Source organism: Styela clava, chromosome 1 (assembly GCF_964204865.1).
Source record: "Styela clava chromosome 1, kaStyClav1.hap1.2, whole genome shotgun sequence".
In the NCBI taxonomy this organism is placed as follows: Eukaryota; Metazoa; Chordata; class Ascidiacea; order Stolidobranchia; family Styelidae; genus Styela; species Styela clava.
In genome coordinates this window covers 13,294,442-13,319,609 of record NC_135250.1, presented here as the reverse complement: position 1 = coordinate 13,319,609, position 25,168 = coordinate 13,294,442, and the positions used below count along the sequence as shown (strand labels likewise).

Genomic DNA, 25,168 nt, shown 5'->3' with positions numbered 1-25,168 from the left:
CAAAAATATGAACATTTTTCTTACAAAACTTTTCCAATCTGAAACTGGTGTTCACCTAAATGAAACCACAAATATTTTTGTTGCTCTCTGAGATTGAAGCGACTTTTATTCCGACTGGCTGGCCCGTCTTTATCTTTATAATATTGTGACGTTATAAAATTAAAACCACCCCAGAGTGATTTTCTTATTCTTGTTACATAGCATACCAAAAAGTTATTTTTTTATTGGATAAAATCGGTCGGTATAATGACGGCACTCGTGACTTTTCAACATGGCTTTACAGACTTTTTTGCTCTCGTATCTTCTCTACATAAAAATATCAAAATTACAGCACAACGTAATGACACCACAAGTTGAATTGTGATTGTTCACTTCCAATTACGGAAACGGCATGTTTCTGAATAAACACATTAACGATTCATGAAATACAATTTTGCTAACAACAATGCACAGGGTTCACAAATGAATCAATTAACAAATTGACTTAGGACCTGTTTGTAAGATTGAGCAATTCAGAATATTATACTATTTCCGATTGCTGAAATCAAATCCAGAATCCTATTCAATATGAATATATTCAGATAGTGGGAATTCTTCATATAGTTTGGACTTCATGGTTAATAGTATTTAAAGGTAATAACGAATTGATTTTTTTATTACAAATCCTAAATTGCTGTTATTATCAATTTTTCTAGGGAGACTCGGCTCCGCGAAGCCGGCCATGATTGACAGACTTTTAACACGTGTTCTTTTTTTTTTTGAATACGTCGACAAAACGCATTGTTTTGCGATATAATTTTGTGTTTTTAGAAAGGGCATGTCGTAATGGAATTCAATTTATTCGCATATAACATTCGATCCAGATCAACCGCGAATAATGTGATACCATTCAACGTCTGGTTTTTGGTTCACGTAATATTCCGGGAGAACTCGTAGGGCGCCAAAAATCGATTAATTTAAAACGAAGCATGGCACTCTGTTAAAAGTTGAAGAGTGTTGCAATTAGGTAATCACCAGTAAATCACTCGTCTAAACCAATTATTATTTATGCTAATAAGATAGTAAAGCTGAAAATGGCGAAAATGTTGCAATATCGAACCTTAGCCATTAGGTATTCATTGCCGTATTTTGGTTATGAATATGCCTGCTGATATTAATGTTTATCTTTTTACGGGATAATTGCGATCAGACGCAAGTATTATCAAACGAGGATATCGACGCGAGAGAAAACCCTCGTCTCTAATTAATGAATTAGGAGCCTAAAATACAAAAATTATCGCGTGGTGCCGAAGAGACAGAAACCGAATTCTGTTATCGAAACCGTTTGGATTTGGTATTCTGAAATGCCCATCCTTATTTTCTTAAGAATATTTACAAAATATCACGTCTTCTTATTTTACTTATTCATTGCATTTCAATGAATTCAATTTCAAATGAGAACTTGCGAAAAACTCGATGAATTACTGGGACGACAAGGGTTTGTATGAAAAATGTTAGTGAGATTATTTATAAAATATCAATTTTTTTGTTGTTTTACTAAGCAATTAGAGCGCTTTAATGAGTTCAACTTGAAATGAGAACGTGGGAAAAACTCAATTCCTGGGACCGCAAGGATTTGAACGAAACACGCTGCTAATTGAGCCCAACTGGAGTAATGGTTGCAACAATAGAATTCACCTTTTATTCGTTGAATAATTGTCTTCCATCACATTTTTTTTTTTTGTCAGGCAATTTGCAATTGTTGTAGTTTTGACTTTTTTGAATTTCATTTCGCCCCATGAGAGGAAATGCACAGACATGAAATAATTTTCGCCCTGGTAATAGTTCGCATTTCTCGGCTTTATTAATTAGCAATACCGGCTGACGACCAATTTTAGCGGATCGCTAAAATAAGGTTAAAAAACAGGTAGATACATCAGCAGGGATGTTCGCGACTCTAAACACGTGGCCATTCATCGCAGACTCAACCCACCGGTAATAATATACGCGATGGCCCCCAAATGCCTATCAGGCGAACACTACATGTCAGCTAAGAATATACTTTATGAAAAATATTTGGGTAAAAATTGGGTCCAGCAAATGTTACTGCATTGCAAAAAGCCCGATTCAAGCTTCCACAGCTTCTCCAGAAATGGTCCACTCATACTTATTTTTGATTACTGAATTGCAAGTTACATATTGATAACGGCATTTTGAAACGCACAAAGAACACAAATATTAACGAATTATGATACAGGTAGATGTATATTGAAAAAAACGTGTGTCATGTTTCAGTCCTTCGCGAGAACCACATCTGGATCGCATTCCAGAAGACGACTGATAAATGAACCTTTGGTAGAATAAATCGATTGTAGAAGTCGCCTTTTACGTCTTGTATCCTTGTTTGGTTCAACTTTTTGCTTTTCGACACGTCGATCGGCTTTTTGCATCTCGACAAACACCTTTCTCCTTAATTCTTGTAAACTCATTTTTCTGGCAGACCCTTTCTCCATCAGAAGTCTGGAGTGCTGTTGGAAACGGTTTCTACGTGCAAATCCTCGAGCATTTGATGCATCGGGACCCTTTTTTGTCAAAGATTTTAGTGTTGAAGACGTTATTCTCGAAATTCTTTTAGATCTCTCCTCACTAAACACTGAAATCGGTCTCGGCAGTTTCTTCGTAGAAGTAGAATTCAAAGAGTTAGTTTTCCTGTCGATTTTTTTCAATCGGCAGCTTCGCACACTGTTCCCTCTGGATAATCCACTTGCAAACTTCGTTGCCAACTTTGTTTTAGCATGATCGCCAACGATTACGCTATTTTTTTGAAAATAATTTCGAGAATTTATATTGCCAAGCAGCGGTTTCAACAAACCACTCCCTCCGACGACTTTCGCAGCGTCAACAATCACATGTTCATTTGGATGAAATCTCTGAGCTGGTCTAATTTCCATCCCACATTCCTTTTCGTTATGAAAACTTAGGGGACTGTTAAGCTTCTTCAAAAAGACCTGCGGTTCTTGCAACAATTTTTCAGGATTTTTGACATGTGTAGTAAGTCTTCTGCTTTCTTCTTCCAATTTATTAGAGTAGACGCGACACCCTTGTGGCATTTGTGACGCGAGTCTCGCCCCAGTTATTCCTCTAGGACGGCTGGCTTCCGGGGAATTTCGCTTTACGAGATATGTTTCACCAGCTGCTGAGCGATAAGGAACGATGTCTGCTGGGGTTTTTGTAGCAGTGACAAATACATTATCAGCAGAATGCAAGACATTAGCTGGCATCGAACATCTAACCAATGGGACATAAGCCCTAGACACTGATGGAGAACACTCAGCATCTCTAACTGATGAAGAAGAACACTCAACATTCCTCACTGGCTGAGAAGAACACTCAACATTCCTATTGAATTCTTTCTCAATATCAACATCCGTTTGTTCATCGTTAGAATAATATGTGTGTCTCGAGGTAGATTTTTTACTTTTTTCTGTAAAAAACACATCAAAAAAATTAATTGAAAATATATGTTGATATAACTATTAAAACTCTAATTACAAACCTGATTTAATTCTCCAGTCCTTCTGTGTAGCTGTGGGCTGCTGGTCGTTATGCACAGGAAATCGCAAATTCAGTGGTTTGGGTAAGGTTGAATCCCATATCCAAGATCGAACCCTCTCAATATTAAGTGATTTTGAAAACAGCATACGAATAGGTTCAGCAGAAATGAATTCTTCATCCTGTTGAATCGGCAATACAAAACAGTTACTAACTAGCTTACAATAACAAAGTACTAGGTTCTCCATCAATTTTACAGATTGACAACATACAATAAAGCTTGATATTGTTTGATACAATGTGTATCAGGACAAAGTGAGTAAACTCAGTTGAAAACGAGACTAATATTTCAAATTTACAATCAATTCAAGAAAATGAAGCTTAAACTTGAACACAATATCATATTTACGATAGAGTTCTAATGCAAGAAGTATTATTGTGTTGAAATTGATACTGAAGTCTAAACCAGAGCTGGCCAATCAGAACTCAATATTCGAATATCGCGACTTTCAAGTATCGTTTTTCGTGTTTATAAGAATAACGAATATCGCGCACACATTCTAGCGCCGAAGTACACGTTTTGATTGAAAACATTTTACAATTACTTGTTTTATCGTAATCAAAGGCAATAAATTACAGCCGGCATGAAGGAGTTTAATTAGCGCCGACAAGTAGTGCTTTTAACACGTCGAGGATGTTTTTGATTAAAAATATTTCACAATTGTTATCGTCTATTTCAACTAAGTTGAGATTGTTTGTGCGGCCACGGCAGTAAATCTGAAAGCAAATTGTGTTGGAATAAATTGTTTTCATCCTCAGTTTCGATAGTGACCGAACATAACAGGAAATTTTCCATTCGTTCCTAGTAATTTACAGCGTATAAAATATCTCCTAAATATTGTTATAGTATCGCGGATTTCACGTTATCCCGACGTCGTTATGATAATATAGGTCAGTTTAAGTTGGTAGCATTAATTCATAGGCGAAAATAACAACAACGGACATGAAAGATTTAAATCATCCCTGACACGAAAAATAAAACTCGATTTTCCGTCTTAATTCTTCGTCATTGCCTGATGGAAATTTAGGAACCGCGTTCACTCATTTGATTATAACGATGATCGCGTAATAACATTTGCGTTTTTCTGAATTAACGAACGGTGCATCGAATAAAAATTTTCAAGTCAGTGCCAGTACAACAATTAATTCTTGTGTAGAGGGAGTATTGTGGCGGAATTCAATTTAACCGTGTCGGTGGACTGAATAACACTCACGCTGATGATAAACAGACAGAATTTATAACAAAAATTAACGGTGTCAAAAAGTGTGTGTGATAAGATACACCACAATTCACAGATGTGAACACTGTATGTTTACCATGTCTATTTTTGGACCTCTCAAGTATGCGCACCAAGATAGTACACAACCTGACAGGTTAGGGTTCAGGTTATGTGACAACTTGTTGCGCATACTTAGGGAATACCCTATTTTCTTAGAAGCAAGAAAACCACCAATATAAATATTATCACACATTCTATTTGTATTTATAACTGCTTTACAATGATAACATTATTAAGCTTAATTCCTACGTACATGAATTTTAAAAAAGTGAATTAAATTTGTGAGGGATTTTAGAATGTATTCGAAATTTCACATTCGAAAATGTTTTTTAGAATGTCAAAGTATTCGGTTATGGCCATCCCTAGTCTCACTATCATTACCTCATCTGTATCTTCTTCAAAAACACCATGAGCAAATTTTCTCAATGAACCATCGTCTATTTTTATGATTGCATTCAACGATTCTGGAGTTGACAGTGGGTAGATGTGATGACTACTGAACCCTTTTCGCTTATTTACTTATATAAAAACAAGTAATGATTTCAATTCAAGTTACATTATCTATATTGTAAAATTCAATCCTTTTTCATATAAATAGGAAAAATAGGAGATGCATGACCAAAATATGTCAAATTATACAATACGAGGTTGGGGAATCTTTAAGCCTCAAAACTAAATAGAATTCAAACAAAGATGGTCATGTACCAGATGTTGTCTATTCTTTGAAACAGACATATACAACTGTAATTTATTGAATGATTCAAAGTCTGAGTGTCTGTGAAATAGACAATGCCGAACAATCACTGAATAGGATGCCCAATCATAAAAACCTAAAATTGAATACGCTCTCGGAAAAACCATGTTTATGAAAAGACCAATCATGATCGATTTGCAAATATGGTACTCTAAATCGAATGGTCAATGGCAATCTAGTGTTTAACCATCTTTAAAAGATGCCAAACCTCAGAATAATTAACCGCTGGAATAGTAGACTCCATTATCAGAAATTCTTTAAAATACATATGCCTCATAATGAGAGAACCGCACTGCAGATCTGTGGCAGTCTATCAGAATTTTTGAAAAATGTTAATAAATTTGTCATTACATTTTTGGAAGATTTCATATCATAATAAGCGTAAGCGTATTCAATTTATTTACGAGCACACATTAGATCTGTAAAAAAAATTCATGAGTGAATTTATTTCCATACCTCTTTCTACTGTAGTTCCCATGACACCTTCACTTTTAATCAGTCTACGTCGTAGATTTATTTCTGCTTTTATAACTTGATTAGGAGCAATTACATTAGTCCAATAGATTCCATCTAAGTCATTGTTATTGCGTTTCTCTCTTTTTCGCCTTGAGCCTCGACGACAGCCAACCGAACACATCTTCTCCGATGGTACATCAGAATTTTTCGAAACAGAATTTTCACTAGAGTTTGAACCATTTCTATCAGACATTGTTCTAGCAACCGATGCATCTACTAGAGAAACTTCGGATAGTTCACTCACAGAACTGGTTTCATTGGTTTGTGAGAAATTTGAAACAGTCACATCATAGTCAGTGAATGCTTCTCCGTTTGATGTTTTTAAAAAAATGTTGCCACGAACAATTTCAGGACTTGTTTCACTAAAAAAATTTACAGTCGTTGAGCCTGGCTGAATTATACGGTGTCCATCAGCATTGGAATCACAGTCAGTAAATGCCTCTCTGTTTGATTTTTTTGGAAAAATGTTGTCATGAACAATTTCTGGACTTGTTTCACTATAAAAATTTACAGTCGATGAGCCTGGCTGAATTATACAGTCTCCATCAGCATTGGAAGAATTTGAATCTGTCAGCATTGAAAAAATATCTGCTGCAATCGGCTTTGTTTTGTCAATACAAGCTGTTGAGGGCAATCGCTCTTTCACCGGAATCTGTTTGTAATTTGACAGATCTTTTGAGGATTCTGAGTTATCTATACTTTTATTAGCTTTTGTTTTTATACATTTTTTTTTGCCAGAACGCTTCTTCTTTCCCAAATTGTTCTTTGATGACAAAACCTTTTTCATTTTATTGATGGCAGAAAAACGCCTCTGTAGCTGACCATGAGTAAACATATCATCAAACTGGTTGGATAATAAAATTTCTGAGAAATCATCGTGAAATGAGGCATCAGAAAATCGCTTGAATATGTTTTTCATGTCATGGTAGATCTCAGCTGTTGATTTAAGATTAATGGAAAGATCTGAATTAACATTTGTGTCTTTCAATACAGAGTCAATAATGGATGAGTGTGTGTCTGTTTTGCACAATGAAATATATTTAGATGCTTTTTTACAACATGATACTGGTTCTAATTTTTCCACAGATTCCCCATTAATCAGTGACCCATGTGCAATCATTTCCCGGGTTGATCCAGTCTCAGCTATCACATTTGAGCTCAGAGGGTAAGACTGAAATTTCTTTTCTTTTTGCAATCCGACAATTTGGACACTTTCTATATCACTATTTGTAATAGCATATTCTGTTTCATTTGGCTCAATTTCGGAAGATTTATTGTCACATTCGATGCCAGCTCTATCTAGACTCTCCTCATCACCTTCGACTGTCAGCACATCACAACATGGCTCAAAATTTTCATCACCATTTTGCACGGTCATAAGTTGCTTGTCAACTTTATCATGATGCACTGTCTCTTCACAATTCAGTTCTGAATTACTAATGACTGAATATAGTTCATCGATAAATACACCGTTGTTGTCGTTTTCACTTGTGGAAATTCGACTTGAAATACTGTTTTCAGAATATTGAGTTTCAGTTACATTGGAAATGTGACTAGATTTGCAATTATTTTGTTCCTCCATTTCACATTGTTTGATGTGATCGTTTACAACTGCTGAGACAGTTTGAGAAAATCCATCTGTCTCTGTACTAGAACTGATACTCTTTCGAACAAAAAAAGGATCTTCTACATCTTCTTGATTTTGTCCAGTTCTAGTATCTTCTGTAACATTCCCATCTTCAGAAAACACAACCTGGGTTTTTTCATTAGGGTTAACTAAATCCTCAGTCTTATCATTGGTTGGAAGTGAAAGAGAGTTCATATTAACTTGCTCTTTACAGTTTGATGGATTATTAGTATCTTTGATATTGTTATGAATGTCCGAATCTAAACGAGTAGAATCCTCATTCATTTCACTTTTCGGTTCACAAAGTGCTGTTGTTTGTTTTGATTTAAAATGCTTGTTTTCTGTACAATTTGGCAATTTAATTGCAGAAACAATAAATTTTGCATTTTTCTCTGAAATTACGCTGGTTGGGGAATCTCTCCATGTGTTGCCTCTTAAAACTTGCAAATTTAGGATTGCAACATCAGGAGTAATTTGCATAATGATTTTACTATTAGATGATTTTTTGGGCTTTGATTTTCTCTTTTTGCACGAAGTAATTGATGATGAAGACTGCTGGTAAACTCTCTTTTCCTCAATTTTCGAAGAATCTTTTGTGCTTGAAGTAGCATTCTGATTCCACATGCTCTCAAGTTTGCTGATAAGAACACTCTTATAGTCGCTGTGTTTTTTAACTGTATTCTGTTGGTTTCTAGCTTTGCAGGTATTTGGTGATACATGTTTATCTAATTTACTTAGCTTAGAAGAGACGGATTCACACCAAGAACTTGATAAATATGTATGAATAGAAGCGTCAGCCATTATTTCCCTTCGATTTTGTAGATCAGAACTAGCTTGATGTTCTTTTTTTAAAAGATGATGAGCAACTTTGCATTTACTTTCTTGCGTTGCAGATATTTTGCTCATTAATGTTGGATCGTCCTTATAGCACATAGGATGTGGTAAAACAAGACTGCCTGATGAATTATACATGTTTTTATGAAAATTAGCATTGAAATAGAAGCACCGAGTTGCCATCGATTCCATTTCTTCTTTTCTCGCTTTATGTTTCATTTCTGCATCTAGAGCTCTTTTTACAAGTGCTTTTCGCCGCATCATAGTAGCACGTGCACATCTCCTAATACCATGATCATGAGTCATCCCTATTCTATCTCCTATCATTTTAGATGAGGTTGGTGGAAAATTGAGTCCGGACTTGATATTCAACATCACAGAGTTTTCAGAAGTATCCTGATTCACATTATCCATATTCAATTGGCTTTCATGCATAAAGTTAGGCATGGCTGACCAATTTCCATCTTTGTCCTTGCGATATTTTGCCTTCAAGCACATATTTACCGGTTTAATAGGAGTTTTTTGGCACTCTTCTATTTTCCTTTTATTGTTTTGAGATTTTAATCTAATAGAATTTTTCGTTTCTTCAGAAGAGTTGTTCAATTTTGTTGTCAAATTTATCACAGACTTGGAGGAAGATGGAATATCTGAAGATTGTTTTGCCAAGTCCAAGTTAGGAGTGCTTTTCAAAGCATCACCTTCAACTTGTATTTGAAGATCATGCTTCATTTCAGGTGTAGTCATTTCTAAATTTTCACTCGCTGACATGTCTTGACGCAAATAACCCAAGAGAGCTTTCTTGGACCTTGCACCAAGTGTTTTTGGCATCCACTCGGCAAGGTCGTCAGGACTCAAATGATTTCCTTCTTCTATGTTATATGATTCAGCATCCCTTTCACGAATCTTTGAACATCTGCATTTCCTATACCAGTATGCTTTCCATCCAAGTTGTTCTATTGTCTTAATTATGCATAGATAATTGGTTTCATAAGGCATTGGGATCAATGAACTAGACTTCTGATATCTCCTAAAATAAAAGAGTTTAAGAGATAAGTAAAATTATAATGAAATGAAATAAAATTTATTTGCAACATAAACATTGGCAATAAATAAACTTACCTTTTGATTTTGGGAGGTTTCTTCAGTCTTCCCCACAAATCTTGCTCTACAGGAGGCATGTGACTGAGGAAATATTCCGCAACAACAGTAGGCATGGATTTGCTTGGTTGCTTGACAGGTTTTCTTTTACTTGGCGTTTTCATTGCAGAATTAGTACTGGGTTTTGAAGGTGATATTAGATTAGACTCTTTACTTTTGACAGTGTTTAAGATTTTTTCAAAAGATTTTGATGATGTAAATTGGGCAGAGCACGATGGTGCAGGAATTTTGTTAGAGGGAAACAACTGAATCTGCTTGATAACATCTTCTGAAAACGTAGAAGTGAGTTCCTTATTTTTCATCACAGAATCAGCGGGTGGTGCCCTCTGAGAGAACAGTGTTTTATTAGATTCAAACTCTTTAGGAATCATTCGAGAAGAAATTGGTCTATTAACTTTCGAATTGAGTCCTTGAGTGTTTTGAATATAATACATCCCAGTTTTATCCACATGTATTATGCATTGATTTTCTGATAGATGAAATTGTTGGGTTGACAGAGAACGTGGCCTTATCCTTTTTAATTTTGGCAACGATGAATTTGGGGTGAAAAAATTTGGGGCTTTTGAATGCATATTAGATGCAGTTTGTATTGAAACTGTTGGTTTCACCTTCGCTTCGAAATGTGACCCGTTCTGGCCGAGAAAGCTTGTTCCGAAGACAGGTGGACTCTTCAGTGAAACAGATTTGAATGTTTTCACATTATTTTGACATAGTGGGATAGTTTTTAGAACAGCTTGATCAATCAATTTTGAAGCCCTGTTATTGCCAACAATATTACCCATCGATGGTTTCGAATCCTGGTTTTGTAGTTTCAAAGTGTTTGTAGTACTTGAGATCAATATAGAATTGCTATTAGAAGTACTCACAGGTATCATTTGATCATTTACAATTTTCACCAAAATTGGCTTTTTTGGTCTGGTATTAATTGTAGCTTTACGCTGAAAAGTTGGAGCATTAATATTCTGAACAATCATTTTCGGTGCTGGTCCACCATCGAGAGGAACAATAATTTTTTGAACTGGAGCAGCACCATCCAAGGAAATACTTCTAACTCTCACAGGCGGGAATTTTATAGGCATGATAGAGATGGGAACTAAGACATGCTTTTTACTTGCAGGATCTGCCGGAGGTGGAAGCAAAACCATACCTTGGGGTGAAGTACTCATTGTATTCAATTTAGAAGGTCTTATCTTAGCAGGAATTGATATGAACTTAGTTGGTTGGGGAGGTTGAGTTACTACCTTAGTAGCATCCATACCACTAATAAATCTGATATTACCAGAAGTATGAGATTTCACAGCTGTGTTTTGTATTTCACTCTTGCAATTGTTTGAAGATAAAGTAACAGTAATCATATTAGGATTAGGAGCAGGCGATAAGACATCATGGAAACCAGAAGTATGTAGCATATGTTGTGGTTTAGATGGCGTCACGATAACTACACTGACGTTCTTATTTGAACTCTCAGTGTCTTTATCTGTCATGCTTGATGAGGGAATTTTTTTACCCATGTCATTTCCAGTTGAAAGACTAGGCAGCGATGTCCCACCATTAATTTCTTTAAAAGCTACGATTGATGACCTGGATGAATTTGATTGTGATGAAAGTTTCCTTTTTTTTGCTTTTAACTTTTGTACGTAACAATTTGAAGATTCGTTTTCCCTTGCACTTGGTAATATCTCATCCATGTGGTATAAAAACGTATTATACTTTCTGTTGGCAGTTCTTTTGCGGCCAGATCTAGATTTCAAAACCCCTTGAAAATCGTTGTGTCTTAAGTGGCCAAGCGCATCAAATTCCCTTTCTGAGTTTCTATTGTGTTTGACATCAACACCAGAATTCACAGGTGTCTCATTACCAGAATTGATTTTTAAATTTTTCCCAAGAAGTGAAAACACCTCCACAATAGGCATAGCTTTGTGATGTATTTTGTTTGTTGCTGGAAAACATCCCTGACATATCATGAACTTTACCTAAAAATAAATAAATTTCAAATAAATTTGGTTAAACTTTGACTATATTATACTAAGTCATATGTGATACACCGGTACGTAAATTAGTTATCAGCCGTTTCAAGCATGACCCGAACATAAAAGTGATTATCTAAAATTAAAAGTTGAAATTACGTTTTCGAGGAACAAACATGGTATGACGCCTATAAACTAAAACCAGAGAAGAAATGACAAGTCAAACTCCATTTAATGTATTTTCTATGAGCTCTTTAGTGATCCCCCCATCTATAACCAAGTAGTGTTTTAAAAATGTGAACATTTCACTCGGCCATGCATGGCGGATTGAGTGATAAAATCGTGAATGAGAGTAGACTGAAAATCAATCGTGAATTTCGATGTCCTGTCTGCAAATTGTTGCGCCTATCATCATCGGAAGTGATTACATTCGTTATATTTCGATCATTTTTGCACTGATAATTAGGACGTGACGTTATCCAAATCGTCAAGTGAAATGGTGAATTTGCAAATTCCGTAGGTAAAATTGTGAATTACTCGGAAACGATTCTAGCTATGATGGTTGCCAGTATATTGTTTTGTTAGAAAAAAAAATGTTGAAACTTGAAAGAATTAGTTATAATAAGTGTCTGACCCATTTAGTAAAATCCACCCGAAAAAAATAAAAAAGTTGAACATTTGTTACACTTCCTCACATCGTCTTAAGGAAATTTGCCCTTAACATACCCAGTTAGACACTGCATGCATTCACCTAAGTTCACATCAGTGACAAAACCTCATGTGTTATTACATTATGTACCCTGATTATTTATATTAAATCATTGTTAATGACTTACAATAACTGCATTTGGGTCTCTTGAAGCTCTGATCTGAATTCCTGTACTTCTGCAGTTTTGCATATGCTTTGCATAAGACCTTGCATTTGATGATTGCAGTAAGGACATGTAAACATTGTTCAAACGTCTGAATAAGGAAAAAAAATACATACATAACATGACCCTAAAATGTTGCCGATTCGGCGGGAACGGAGTAACGGATGTACAGCCTGTTCTCAACACTTTTGATTCACTGTTTTTCTGACGCTTGCTATCTTTATTAACGCTAAATTTTTGTTGGACAATGTATGCTTTTACTGAAACAAGCATGATCTGATTCTGACACTTTGCCAAATGAAAACAAAAGACTTAAGATTAATATATAAGAGAATTATTAGCCGGTTAAGCATGAAATATCTCTTTTTTTTTTGTAATGTTAATGCATAATATCATTATACATCGAGAAATGCAAATTTACAGACCTTTGTAATTTTTAATGCTGATAGATGAACTTGATAAACTATGAATTGGAATCATAGAAATATCACAAACAAGAAAAAATAAACATGACATACCCCTTAATCTGGTTTGGTCCCACAAGCTCTGATATTTCAATATTCTGATCTATATTTAAAAAAAAATATATTGAAAATAAACAGATGCAATTAAGCATTCCTTGATGAATACAACTATATATTACAAATGAACTTTAAGGTCATAGGTCATTTAGGTCAATAGGTCATTTAAATTGTATAATATCTTAAGCAAACATTATACAATTGCTCCATAACTACTATAGCCTTAGTTCCCAAAATATAACATTTAAATAATGCTTACCATTGATCTGAAATATTATTGAACAAATTTGCTCCAATAAACTCTAAAAGGAAAAGATAGAATTTCATATGCATTCTAAGGGAAGTCGATAAGACTAACTATGTCCTGTCCTTCAGTTAAAAGTCCAGACCATGTTAAGACTGTATAGCAAATACAATAACCTACAAACAATAACATCCTGTCTTTTGCAAATAAAAATCCCGTTTCCAGAGTCAAGCCACCATATTCATTAAATACAAATGGAAACAGCAAGGTGAGGTTCTGGATTGAAATCAGTCATCCCAATACCAACTAATAGTGATATTTCTGCGCATGCATGGCTCAATTCTAATAAATATGTATGATACAAGACTACAAACCTTTATTGAATTGATGAACGTAGTCCAATCCTCTGTTGTATCATAATCGACTTTGATATTTACACCATGCTTTGTCATAAGTTCTACACAGAAATAATGAAATCTATTTCAGTTTCAATAATGGGATTTGTTATCTTCAAACCAGGATTGCGCAAACATTTATAAGATAATTTCTGCTATTCATCTTATTTTTTGACAAACTACAAGTTATTTTATTTGAATTTATAGTATTTGAAATGCTTTTGCACATTTTATTGAAAAATAAAATTTGCACATATTTGCACCTTTGTTTATTTCTATGGCCAATTCTTGTATGGTATTAACCTAATAAATGAAGCCAGCAATCAGATTTTGCAGTAGCAAAGACGACAGTTAAGAAGAGCTTATGCCATTGCACTAATGAGCATGACACTCGCATGCCAAACAAATAATATGTATCATATTTGTAGAATGATGCATAAATGTAAAGAAACTTCTAGATGTGAAACATGCCATCATCTGAAATATCAACATATTAAAATATTAGTGCAGTTACTTTTGCTTCTATCAATATCAACAGATTTTTCTTTCTGAAAAAACTCTGCAGAATTGTCAACCCCGGATGCATCTGTGTTTCCTTGCCATAGTTGCAATACTTCATTGTAGGCTATAAAAATAATAACATCAAGTGCTGTTTAAAAGGAAAAAATAAAAATACACACAAACAAAGGAGAGTATACTAATAAGACTCAATCCTTCTTAAAATATACAGAATTTACACTGTAAAGCTTATTTATGTGCAGATATCACAGCTAAAACATAAAAATACTGATTCTGGTCAGGAACATCCTCAAGATGGGGCAAGAGATCAATTGTTTCATATTGACAATCCTGCAGTATAACACATGACAGCACATCAATTTATTTATGGATGGCAACAAACAATATAAAAGTTCAAAAGTGATTTGAATGCAAAAATACATAGCGTGACATCTCTGATATGTGATTGTTCAACAGAAAGGGAATTTATAGAATCATATCACTGCTTTAAAGATATATCTGTATTTAGCAAATCTAGTTGAGTACTAGACCTCTGGTACAATCGGGCTCTTTTGCATCCTCAGATCTGAATCGCTTCCATAGATCCTGAAAGCAAAACCGTGCAAAATTTAGGGCTGCTACACAATGCAGGTGTGCAATTATGTATATAACGGTTCAAATTGAGTATTTCATTTGAACAAAAAGCATATTGATAAACAGTGATGCAACATATAGTACTAAAAATGTTAAACACACAAGCCTAAATATCCAAGCAATCTCCATAAACCTTTCTACTATGCACTACGAAGTATACTATCGATAAATTATACATAAATTTGGCTCTTAATACTTTTTTCTGGTATCTAGTCACATAGAAATTGCTGTGTTTCACAACACTTCCCATCATTTTCAACTTTTTCGGCCCATTCGCCCTTGGTATACAAGTTCACTCGCAAGACATGAGGACTGAATAATGTGGTGTTTTGGTACTCGCCTAATTAAATGAACCATTTCATACATTGCAAAAATGCATCCATTTCGTTCAGTAATATTCCAAACAAATCATCCACTCACATTGAAAATGGCTTCCTTTTCTTTACATATGCAACATTGCACTTCTGGTTCCAAGTACTTTCTTGATCTGTTATTTGGTTTCTCTTTAAAAGCTTTTAGTAAAGCTCTTGCAATCTGGTGCAGTGCTTGAAATGAAAATGCCTTACAAATTAGTTCAAGAGTCATAATAACTAATGATAATGTACTAAGTTGTTACTGATATATCTTATCTGCTAAGCTGACCAAAAATTGTCAAAAAAATGAATGATATCAGAAAAATGGAAAGATATTTGAAAAATTCAGTTACAACATAATTGTAATAAAAAAAACTTGCAATAGACATAGCATATCTGAAAGTCATGGCTTAAAACTTGAACACATATTTTATTTCCCCCATAACCTAAATGTATCAATTTGTTTTATGTTATAAAAAATGCAGATAACTTTCCACCACCTCCTTTGAAATATATCTACTCTATTTGGGTCAAAATATGGAATCTTCATATAACTTGATACCCAATGTATGATATGCTAAACCATATTGGGCAATCATCAACCTTTGTAAAAAGCATACTATAAAAGCATGAAGAGTTATAATTTTGAATGATGTTAATAAAATGGCCCATTTTACACCAGCATTTAAATTGTTTTGGGAAGACTTGCAACCGAAGGGGCCAATAGTATTGAGCTTTTAGAAAAGTGCTGTTAATTAACAATCCAAATAATAGATGAACACATGAAACAATACATACCAAAATGAATATTATTACTAGAGCTGGCTTTTTGGACCCTTCCATACCAAGCATTTGTGATGCATTGTGATATTATATGCTCAATCCAACTATTTAATATTATTTTCTATGGATTGCTCAGTAACACTATATTTCACAATAATTTTTGTACTCCTGAAAATGATCTCAACCAAATCTTGTGATCATATTGCCTTATCAATATTAGATATGTTTGTTTATAGAAACATGTGTCTACAATATTGCTTGACATTGCAAATTATGTAAAAATGAATATACACAACTAATTGTGATTTTATCGCATATGAAAATTCGATATACATATCAACAATAAAGAGTGATGTGACCCCATCCTCTTACTTTATGATATCAAGTCATAAAGTTGTCTATTTGAGACAAATTCTACCATCAAACATGTCATCAGATGTTGCTTCTCATGTTAATGAATGGCATTAAAATATTGGGGCAGATATGATTAATCCAATTTTATATAACACTCAATCTATATTGAATATATGTAATAGATACAAGTTGTGAATAGGATTAAATACAGCCCCTAGTAGGCTATTGCACAACATTGAATATGTTAATATTAATAGAGTAATAATTGTACCCCAAGACTTCAGAAATCATTATTTAATAATATATTTTTAGATCAAATATATTATAACATTCATTTCCCCCTGTGATATGATAATAATCTATCCAATCCAAAATACATGAAAAAATAAAAGACAAAATGTTAGCACATGTTAAGCCATTGCATGCAAATTTTCATACTTTAAATGTTTACAATGTGATAGCAATGCTGTGTGAATGACATAATATGTGTTATAAACTTTGAACAGCTTTCAAAATGGGGTTTATGGTTTTCATATCCAAATTTTTAAATATTTTCCACGTCTTGACGATTTACCAATTGATCGACTTATAAAATGGTTTCAACGACAGCTCTTTTGAAGAGGTAGCAATACCAAAGTATAAAAATGTCCGCGAATATAGCGAACGCTCGCGCTTGATATTTTGTACCGACTACTCACACCGGAATTTCTCGTGAAATATGTCGACTGCCATAGGCATTTTACCTTTAGTATTGTATGGGGGAATAAGTTTAATTTACACTTTTAGGTCATTTGCAATTAGCGATCGATACGGTATATGAATTGATACATCAAAATGAATGTTTCTGTTGGCTTACCTATGGCTTCGAGGATGCTGTATTTTCCAAAATAATATGCAACAAGGATATAGTTTCGTTCATTTTCTGTGTAAAACTCGCTCAAACCTTCCATGACGACGAGGTCTGTCGAAGCTTCCATGTCCTCTTGAAATAGATGGATAGCAGCTTTGCAGGCATATACCGTACCTTGTTTATGGCATGTACCCCGAACTTCCAATATTGTACCGGAAAATACTTAATTCAACAATGAACAATAATTCGAAATAGTCAATATTTTGAAGTTGAAAGCGGATAATTGTATCGAAGATTTATAACCCGGTATTGAGATGAACCATTGGATTTGGTTAATTATTGTAAGCCCGACATATGCAAAAATAAAAATAGACTTGTAATGAACAAACTACAGAAACCTACCTCGGCTAAAATGAATATAAATCGAATCATGGTCAGTAATAATAATTAGGTAATATCACTACGTTTATGAAATAGAATTACCACATATCGAATCACTTGGTGGCGCAAACACGCCACACAAAGATTCCAGTAAAACACGTGTTTCTGGGTAAATTGAATTACCCATATCTTTTATTCCTACGATAGTACTTAAAATGAATTTTTCAAGTACAGTATACACTTTCTGCCTATTGGGTATAATTTTGCGTGTGTTAATACGTTTTGCAGTAGTTCCAGTGCAACTGGAGAACGTTCGGGGTGCTGATCTGATTATAAGCCTTTTTAGATGAGTGATATAATATAACGCAATCGTATGGATTTTTTTGCACTATTGTTTTATTTGGCACATGTAAAAAGCTACTGGCGTTCATGCTACAAATTTCTTAAACCTTATAAATAATCTTGAATTTCATTTGTCGTTTTTGTGTATTTAGTTATTCATCAATCTTCCTGCACATACCGGTAATTGTTACAAATCTCTAACGTCACGAACTTGAATATAGCGATGAAGATTTTGCAGCGCTGGAGAACACATGGTAAAATGTACAATTTGAGCGACTGGGCAGTACAAATTGGTAAATATACTTAGGGAATCAAACCATACCAGATAAACGTGAAAACCCGCGCCGCGAAAATTAATGGAATTGTGTTAAACATGACTAAAATATGATTGAATATTTTACATATTGTATTTGTTATACGTTTTTTTTTCTTTTGAATGATGTGTCTATATATGTATGTGTTATTGCAGCGATTTGCAGCAGTGTGTTTCAATTGATTGACAGGCGAGATTGTATAACGACATAATTAGGATGTTTCGTGTAGAACAGGGGTTCCCAGACCGCGGGCTCACGTAACGATTTAAAATGACCCGCTAAACTTAAATAGTTTGATGTTAAATGTTAACCTTTAACCGTGAATAGATACTAATACGTTTAGCACTTTATGTGTTTACCTTTTTGCGTTCTAGATATCGCCAATTGTTACATCATTATTACATTTTAAGCACGTGTATATTCGTAACAATTGAATTATACTGGTATCTTATGTATACGTACCAGTATTATGATTACATACGGCAGTATTTCAGTTATAAGCCCTAGGAAATCTTAAAGATGTACTAAAAACGAAAACTAGACACTGAAAACATAAGTCTTTTAGATAAATGGCAGCGTTCTTATTTATTATTTGGAAATAATCAAACTTCAGCGATTTGTCTTCTGGAGAAATACAACGAACATGTTCAAAAAAATGTCAAATGATATATTGTAGCCCACAACATCGCTAAAATTATTCGCCTGTTTGTTGAAGAGGGAAATTTAGCGAATACAATGTACCAAATTGGAGCCATGTTTTGAACATGTGATTTCAAGCCAACCCTAATTACACGTAAGCCTATATACAATAATAAACTAAATTAGGTTGGCATTTTGTTTTTTTATTATATTTATATACATTAGGATTTTTTTGTGTAACAAAACAAGCCATAAGTAGCCATTTATACGAGGGCCGTATGCCAGATGAGCAAGTAACTTCATTAGTCGCTATCAGTTGAAAATTCCTTGTTGAAAGTCGTGCTTTTTATTCCTCGGGTATTCCATCACCTAACTATTTTAATTATTAATTTTATTACATAACAAACTGCGATGCTAGGTGTATCTAAAATCAAGTTTGCATCCTAATTTAGAGTCTATTTGTCAAAATTTTCTCAGGGCGCTTGAGTGCGCCATTTATTGCCGCTCCCCTTTCCTGGCCCGCGATCAATCAATTTTGGGAACCCCTGATGTAGAATGTTCTGGAATACATGTCACTTCCTGTCTCCTACCTGCAACACGAGTTAGGGCTGACCCTGTATAGTCCAGACTCAGCATGGCTATATTAATATTATTTTAGTGCCAAATTTGTTGTTTTGAATTTGTATGTATAAATATGAGGTTAGTATATGTATCGGTACTGGTATTGAGCAATAAGAAGTTCGTTATAACTTATAATGATCTGTCAGAGAAGCACTGAATTCAATGTCAGTTATCGCAGTTTCAACGTTGTGATTACTGATTATCATATAACTGGAACACAATATCTTGTGTTTGATATATATCATTATTTCTGGACTTTGTCAATTTTTTGATTGATCCCGAAATAAATTGGGCCTCGCATATTAGTGGATGCTCATAGCTTGTTTGGAAAGAAATGCTTGGAATGACAAAGCCTTCCTTCTAAGGTCAATGCAATATTTATGACATCGATTGATGGAGATGACGAAAAAACTTGTAATTGCCTGGTGAATCGTCACTTGGTGAATACTCACCAAGATGGCGCACAACCTGAACTCAGGTTGTGTACCTGCTCAGGGTTCAGGTTATGCGACATCTTGGTGCGCATACTTCAGGAGCACCACTCTCTCCCAATATTTATTTCGACAATATAACAAAAAGACTGGTTACAGAAGGACAAAACCCGCATGCGGTATAAAAGCTAGTTGATTTGAAACAAAAAATAGCCTAGAAATGCGATTTACCATTCTTTCATGATGCTGTTTTGAAACAACGTGGGCTCCCTATTTCAAAACCGTGCCAGACTTATGGCTCTATCTATGATACGATCTCAATGATAACAATATCTTATTTGCCTATTTTCTGGTGGTTCAATCGTGTATGTTGTTCGGAAAAAATGCATTCACCTAACTTGTGTTTGTCAACTTTTAACAATGAAAACTCTCGGAATAGCATATATATTTTACGTAATTCATAAAAAGCTCTTACCTAGATTTTGTAAAAAAAAATTTAGTCCATCATCACATAATCTGTTTTTATTGATTTTTTTCTAATTTGTGTGAGTGATTGCTGTTATGTAGTTTTTATATTCGTGATCCTTTTATGTTATGACTAAGGATGCTAAGTATGAGTACTTACAAGTATTCGATTCTTATCCGATTCCTAAATTGTCGATTTCGATTCTCAATTCCGATTCCTCGACATATCTTACCGAAAACACATACCAACCTAAGCAATACCATATGAAATCAAACAAGAGGACATTGTTCAAATTCTGGACTGCCAAGAAGGCCGAAACTAAGTAGTATGGTTATTCAATCTGTCACAGGAGACAAAATCGCACAAAAAAAAACGAATCCTTCAGAACCCACAGAGATTTTTAAAATAAATAAACGTTAAAGCCTTTTATTAAAATATTATATATATATTATATATAGTCAAGTTTGCGTCGTCGTAGCAACTCAACATAGCAGTGAAGCAGTTTATACATATACTCGTATGTGAAGGAATTGCCACAAAACTTTACACATTCTTTTCAATCCAAGTTTTAACCTCGAGAATTTCAATGCAGTCGATTCCGCGAAGAATCGATTCTGTAATCGAATCCGGACTCGATTCCGCCATCCCTAGTTATAACACCACATCCTCGGTGTGCCATCGTCCACATTTGGTAACTTAAAGCAAATTTATGATTGAGTTAACATAGGTAAAATCAAAAGTTGAATTTATTAATATTTATGGTTAAATAGTTATTTAGTAATGCGGTAATATATTTACAAAGACGGGTAACCGGATGTTCTGATACACAATGCTAAATGAAAAAGACTAGACGAATATAAATAGTCACTGGTCTCTCTGGACCACGTAAGATCTTCAAACGCATTTAGTGAAACAAATATAGTGAACAATATTCAGTAGTTTTAAGCCATTGCTATTGTAGGCGTATTACTTTTACTTCACTTGATAAGTTATAATCTGTATATTCTGTGTATAACGATGACGGGTTTCATGAATATGATGTGTTGAAACAGACCTTTAAAACATAGTACTTCGACTGAACTACACAGTTTGAATGAATAACGGTTGAAGTGAGTGCAGAATATCTTGATTTTATCGAACTGTTGTAGACACTGTCTGCAGTCTTCTTGATCCCATGTTCGTAAGTTTCGTGTCACCTTGTGACATCGTGGCCTGTCGTCTTAATCTGGATCGTTCCCGATAACGGCGCACTGCTGTCGGTTGAACATCCGGATTTAAAATAGCAAAAATTAGTAAGAGAGCTAGACATTGAATTCCGTTTAATAGACTTGAAAAACCAACAAAAACTTCTTCTACATCTGGAATGTTTACCAAAAAGCCGAATATCCACGTGCATCCGAGAATCGGTGATAGGGTGGCAAAGGCCTTAAAACCTTTAACAGCATTATCCCATTGTTGAGGTGTCATTCGACAACCGGAACTTGGAAGATAATTTTCACTGGATTTTGACAATTTCCAAACAACGTAAGTGACCTTGAATAGTATTGTGCAGTTAGCAAGTATAATTAGACATACAGGTACAATTGCTGATAAATTTACCAGGGACGTCGTACTCAACCAACATGTTCTATATTTAGGAAAATTGTAAAAAGATACATTTTTTGACGTCTGGAGTTCATAGTTTTCCGACGTTTCGACGTAAACTTCATTTGGTATAGCAATTGCAGCACTGACTGATGCTATTACACCCGGCAGTCCCCATCCCAATGCGTGTAAACGGGGTATATATCTGTTCATGTTAAATCCCAGCGGGTTATGACAAGTCTTAATGTATAAAATGTAGCCATGGTTGAACATCCAACAGAATGAAGTCATCAGAAAATAATGTGTCATCGCTGTCATGATAATACACAATTCTGAAATTTTGTTAGACACTTGAGCAACTATCATAACGACATTCAGGAACAGCAAAGATAAAGTTAAGTAGATTTGTGTGAAACTACGTTCTTTCCTCAGACGTTTTCTTGCTACAAAGTAAAATACAAGTGTGGTTGAAAGAAACAGCGTTGAGGTAATTTGAATAGCAATCACAAGGTCCAATACATCGTCCGAAACTGAGATAACATTGAAAGACAAAACGCCAGAAAACGTTGTTGTATGTTCACAACTACACGTGATCTGACCGTACTCCTGAACAGCGTGTTTGCAATTCGTATCTTCCCAAGTTTTGGTGGGTAAATTGATCAATGCACAACTTCTGAATACTCCCCCTTGTAGGAAAACTTTCTTCTCATGAAGATACTGCAGTACGGTGTGATCGCCTTGTAGATTTATCGTAAAGTTTACTGCGCTATTAGTTTTTTGTACAATTCCATTCGTCTTTTCATATGACGCTATATGAAATATACTTCCATTTATTGGAAGTAATGAAATCTCCTTGTCTATTGATAGCTTGGATGTTTTTTGCCGTGCAATGAAATTCCGCCAACTCTTCATTTCCCTATTATATGCGGATACAACTACTATAGCATTTTGGCTCGTAAGAGATATATCCAATGAAGTTAAATTTCGATTTGAAAAAGAAATTTTTATAACATCGGTGGAATTGACTATCTTAATATGCATACCAAGAAACAACTTTTCCAAGACGCCATTAAAATTTGACCTGAAAGCAACGTCGGCAAGTTGCTCACTGACGCTGTTTTCTACGGTCGTAATAAAATTATATACGTCTGTTTCATCCTCAATGGACTCCAACATGATGCGCAATGATTCAAAAATAGTCTGAAAAGTCAAATTTTGTGGTCTTGGCGCTTCTGAAAATGTGGCACGATCAATAACTTCAGATACAAATTCGGTTGATTGCATTGTTGTAATAAGTTCATATTCTTTCGATGATATATTTATTGGTGTGATTGGGATTGACAATGCAGCTGAAGATTTGGTGGTCTGTTTGAGTTCATGTTTTGTTGTGTGGACGTGGAGAGTTGAAGCCTGGCTACTTTCGGTTATTGCAATATTTGGATTTTCTGCATCAATAATAATTAAATATGAACTTGAACACGAAAATAATTGATGGCGGGTGAAATGGCCCATCATGTTTGGAATTTTTAATTAATGTAAATTCTAAACGAATAGTTCTTTCATAATTTGATAGCATCGTGTACAATTGAGGGAGTTTCCAAAAATGTGAAATATTAAACCGGAAACCTTTTAAAATTGATTGAGTGATCAATTGTAAATTCATATTATAGATTAGCGTCCTTGCTTCTGTATGAGCCTGTTAATTTTCTTAATTGTATCAACTTTGGACATTTGTGAAAGACGCTAATGTGCACCTTGGACAACGAAGCTAGAATATATTAAATAAATTCGAACAGTTCGGTTCTACCGATTTTCTCATTACTGTTGAAACCTCACTTGATGTTGTACCATTTCAACTTTGTCACAACGGCTTTTACATGTCATACTATATGGTAGGCTACTACGCTATACTAAGTAACAATTTGGTGGCACTATAATTCATCTAATGAGAAAAAGTCAGTATCTTACCACCGCCTTCGCAAACAAATGGTTTTGTAGTTTCGCAATCGGCAGACGACCATCTATAATTTTTCAATTTACTATAGTAGGCACAATCTAATTCATCTGACGTGGAATCTGGTTCTCCAAAAACCCAGAAAGAGAACGTAAAACGAGATCCATTGTTTCTCCAGTCTCCCTCAATATCCTTGTCGGTTGCACCAATCCAACTTTCGGAAGGCATGGACTGTAGATACACAAAATTGTTGACGATATCTTGCAAGGCTCGTGGAAACAGAAGACTTCCTTTGTAATCTTGACATCTTTTTACTGCTGTTTCAAAATCCACTGCCTTAAAATAGCCGGTATATGTAGTTTTCCCCGTGTTTACAAACACTGGATTCGCTGCTGAAAATATGCGTAAATATATCATGAAGTAGTGAGCTAATTAGACTGAGATAGTTGTGGAAAAATATTAGAATTGTAAACATTATTTTATTTACAATTTGAACAAGTTTAAACAACAATGAACTATAACTCACCCGCATTCGGTACCAAACCAATTTCTAGAAGAATTTTACCAACAAACAGCAAGTACTTATAACCCAACACCATGATGTTAACCTATGCTTACATGGCCTCATCTATGAAAGACTGTAGTCAATACCTCTTTACTAATCGCGGAAATTAAATCATTTATCATTTCCGATAACTCTAAAACTGTTTTATATAAAATAAAAATACGAGAGCACAGTCCATTTTTTTTTTGCTAAGAAACAACAGACACGTCCACAGAATTAGGTGGCACTGCTAATTATGTCGATAAGGTTAGTAACGGCTATACCGACAGCCAATCCCTATATGGAAATGGAGTCAATCCCACATGCATATTCATTCGAATATATATATATTCATACATATAATTGAAACAGGAGAAGGAGTCATGTGCCCAGAGAAATTCAACAAAATTTGGCAAGGGAACCCGACAAAAGAATTTACTCACGAGTATACAACAATACAATACAAATATTTGCGTTTTGGTATTAATGTGTAGACGTCGCAAATCGAGCAATAATCTCAATTCAATAAACTCCATCTACAAATCAAGTTTAATGCGAAAGAATGATTATCAGCAACACATACTCGACAAATATAAGACTTCAAATATATATATATATATATTTATATATATACATTATTC

General features: G+C 34.6%; 2 protein-coding genes across 3 annotated transcripts; both read right to left on the bottom strand.

Moving 5' to 3' along the window:
- Positions 1–151: 151 nt before the first annotated feature.
- LOC120346262 (uncharacterized) lies at positions 152–17,674 on the bottom strand. The gene is made up of 14 exons (XM_078110129.1): positions 17,654–17,674; positions 17,258–17,473; positions 15,332–15,456; positions 14,809–14,863; positions 14,274–14,384; positions 13,739–13,821; positions 13,380–13,422; positions 13,118–13,166; positions 12,564–12,690; positions 9,722–11,733; positions 6,082–9,629; positions 5,253–5,389; positions 3,536–3,713; positions 152–3,463 (listed from the first exon to the last, which is right to left on the bottom strand). Exons 2-14 carry the CDS (start codon positions 17,376–17,378, stop codon positions 2,271–2,273), a joined length of 7,782 nt encoding a protein of 2,593 aa, XP_077966255.1. The 5' UTR covers positions 17,379–17,473; positions 17,654–17,674; the 3' UTR covers positions 152–2,270.
- Positions 17,675–20,691: 3,017 nt separating this feature from the next.
- On the bottom strand, positions 20,692–24,659 carry LOC120346323 (adhesion G-protein coupled receptor F1-like). 2 transcript variants are annotated; one of them, XM_039416043.2, is made up of 3 exons: positions 24,510–24,620; positions 23,998–24,372; positions 20,692–23,474 (listed from the first exon to the last, which is right to left on the bottom strand). In XM_039416043.2, the coding sequence occupies exons 1-3, from the start codon at positions 24,580–24,582 to the stop codon at positions 21,577–21,579; spliced, it is 2,346 nt and encodes a 781-aa protein (XP_039271977.2). In that variant the 5' UTR covers positions 24,583–24,620; the 3' UTR covers positions 20,692–21,576. The 2 variants fall into 2 exon arrangements, with proteins under 2 accessions (XP_039271977.2, XP_039271970.2); XM_039416036.2 differs by having other exon boundaries at positions 20,693–23,474; positions 23,998–24,375; positions 24,510–24,659.
- Between the last annotated feature and the right edge of the window lie 509 nt (positions 24,660–25,168).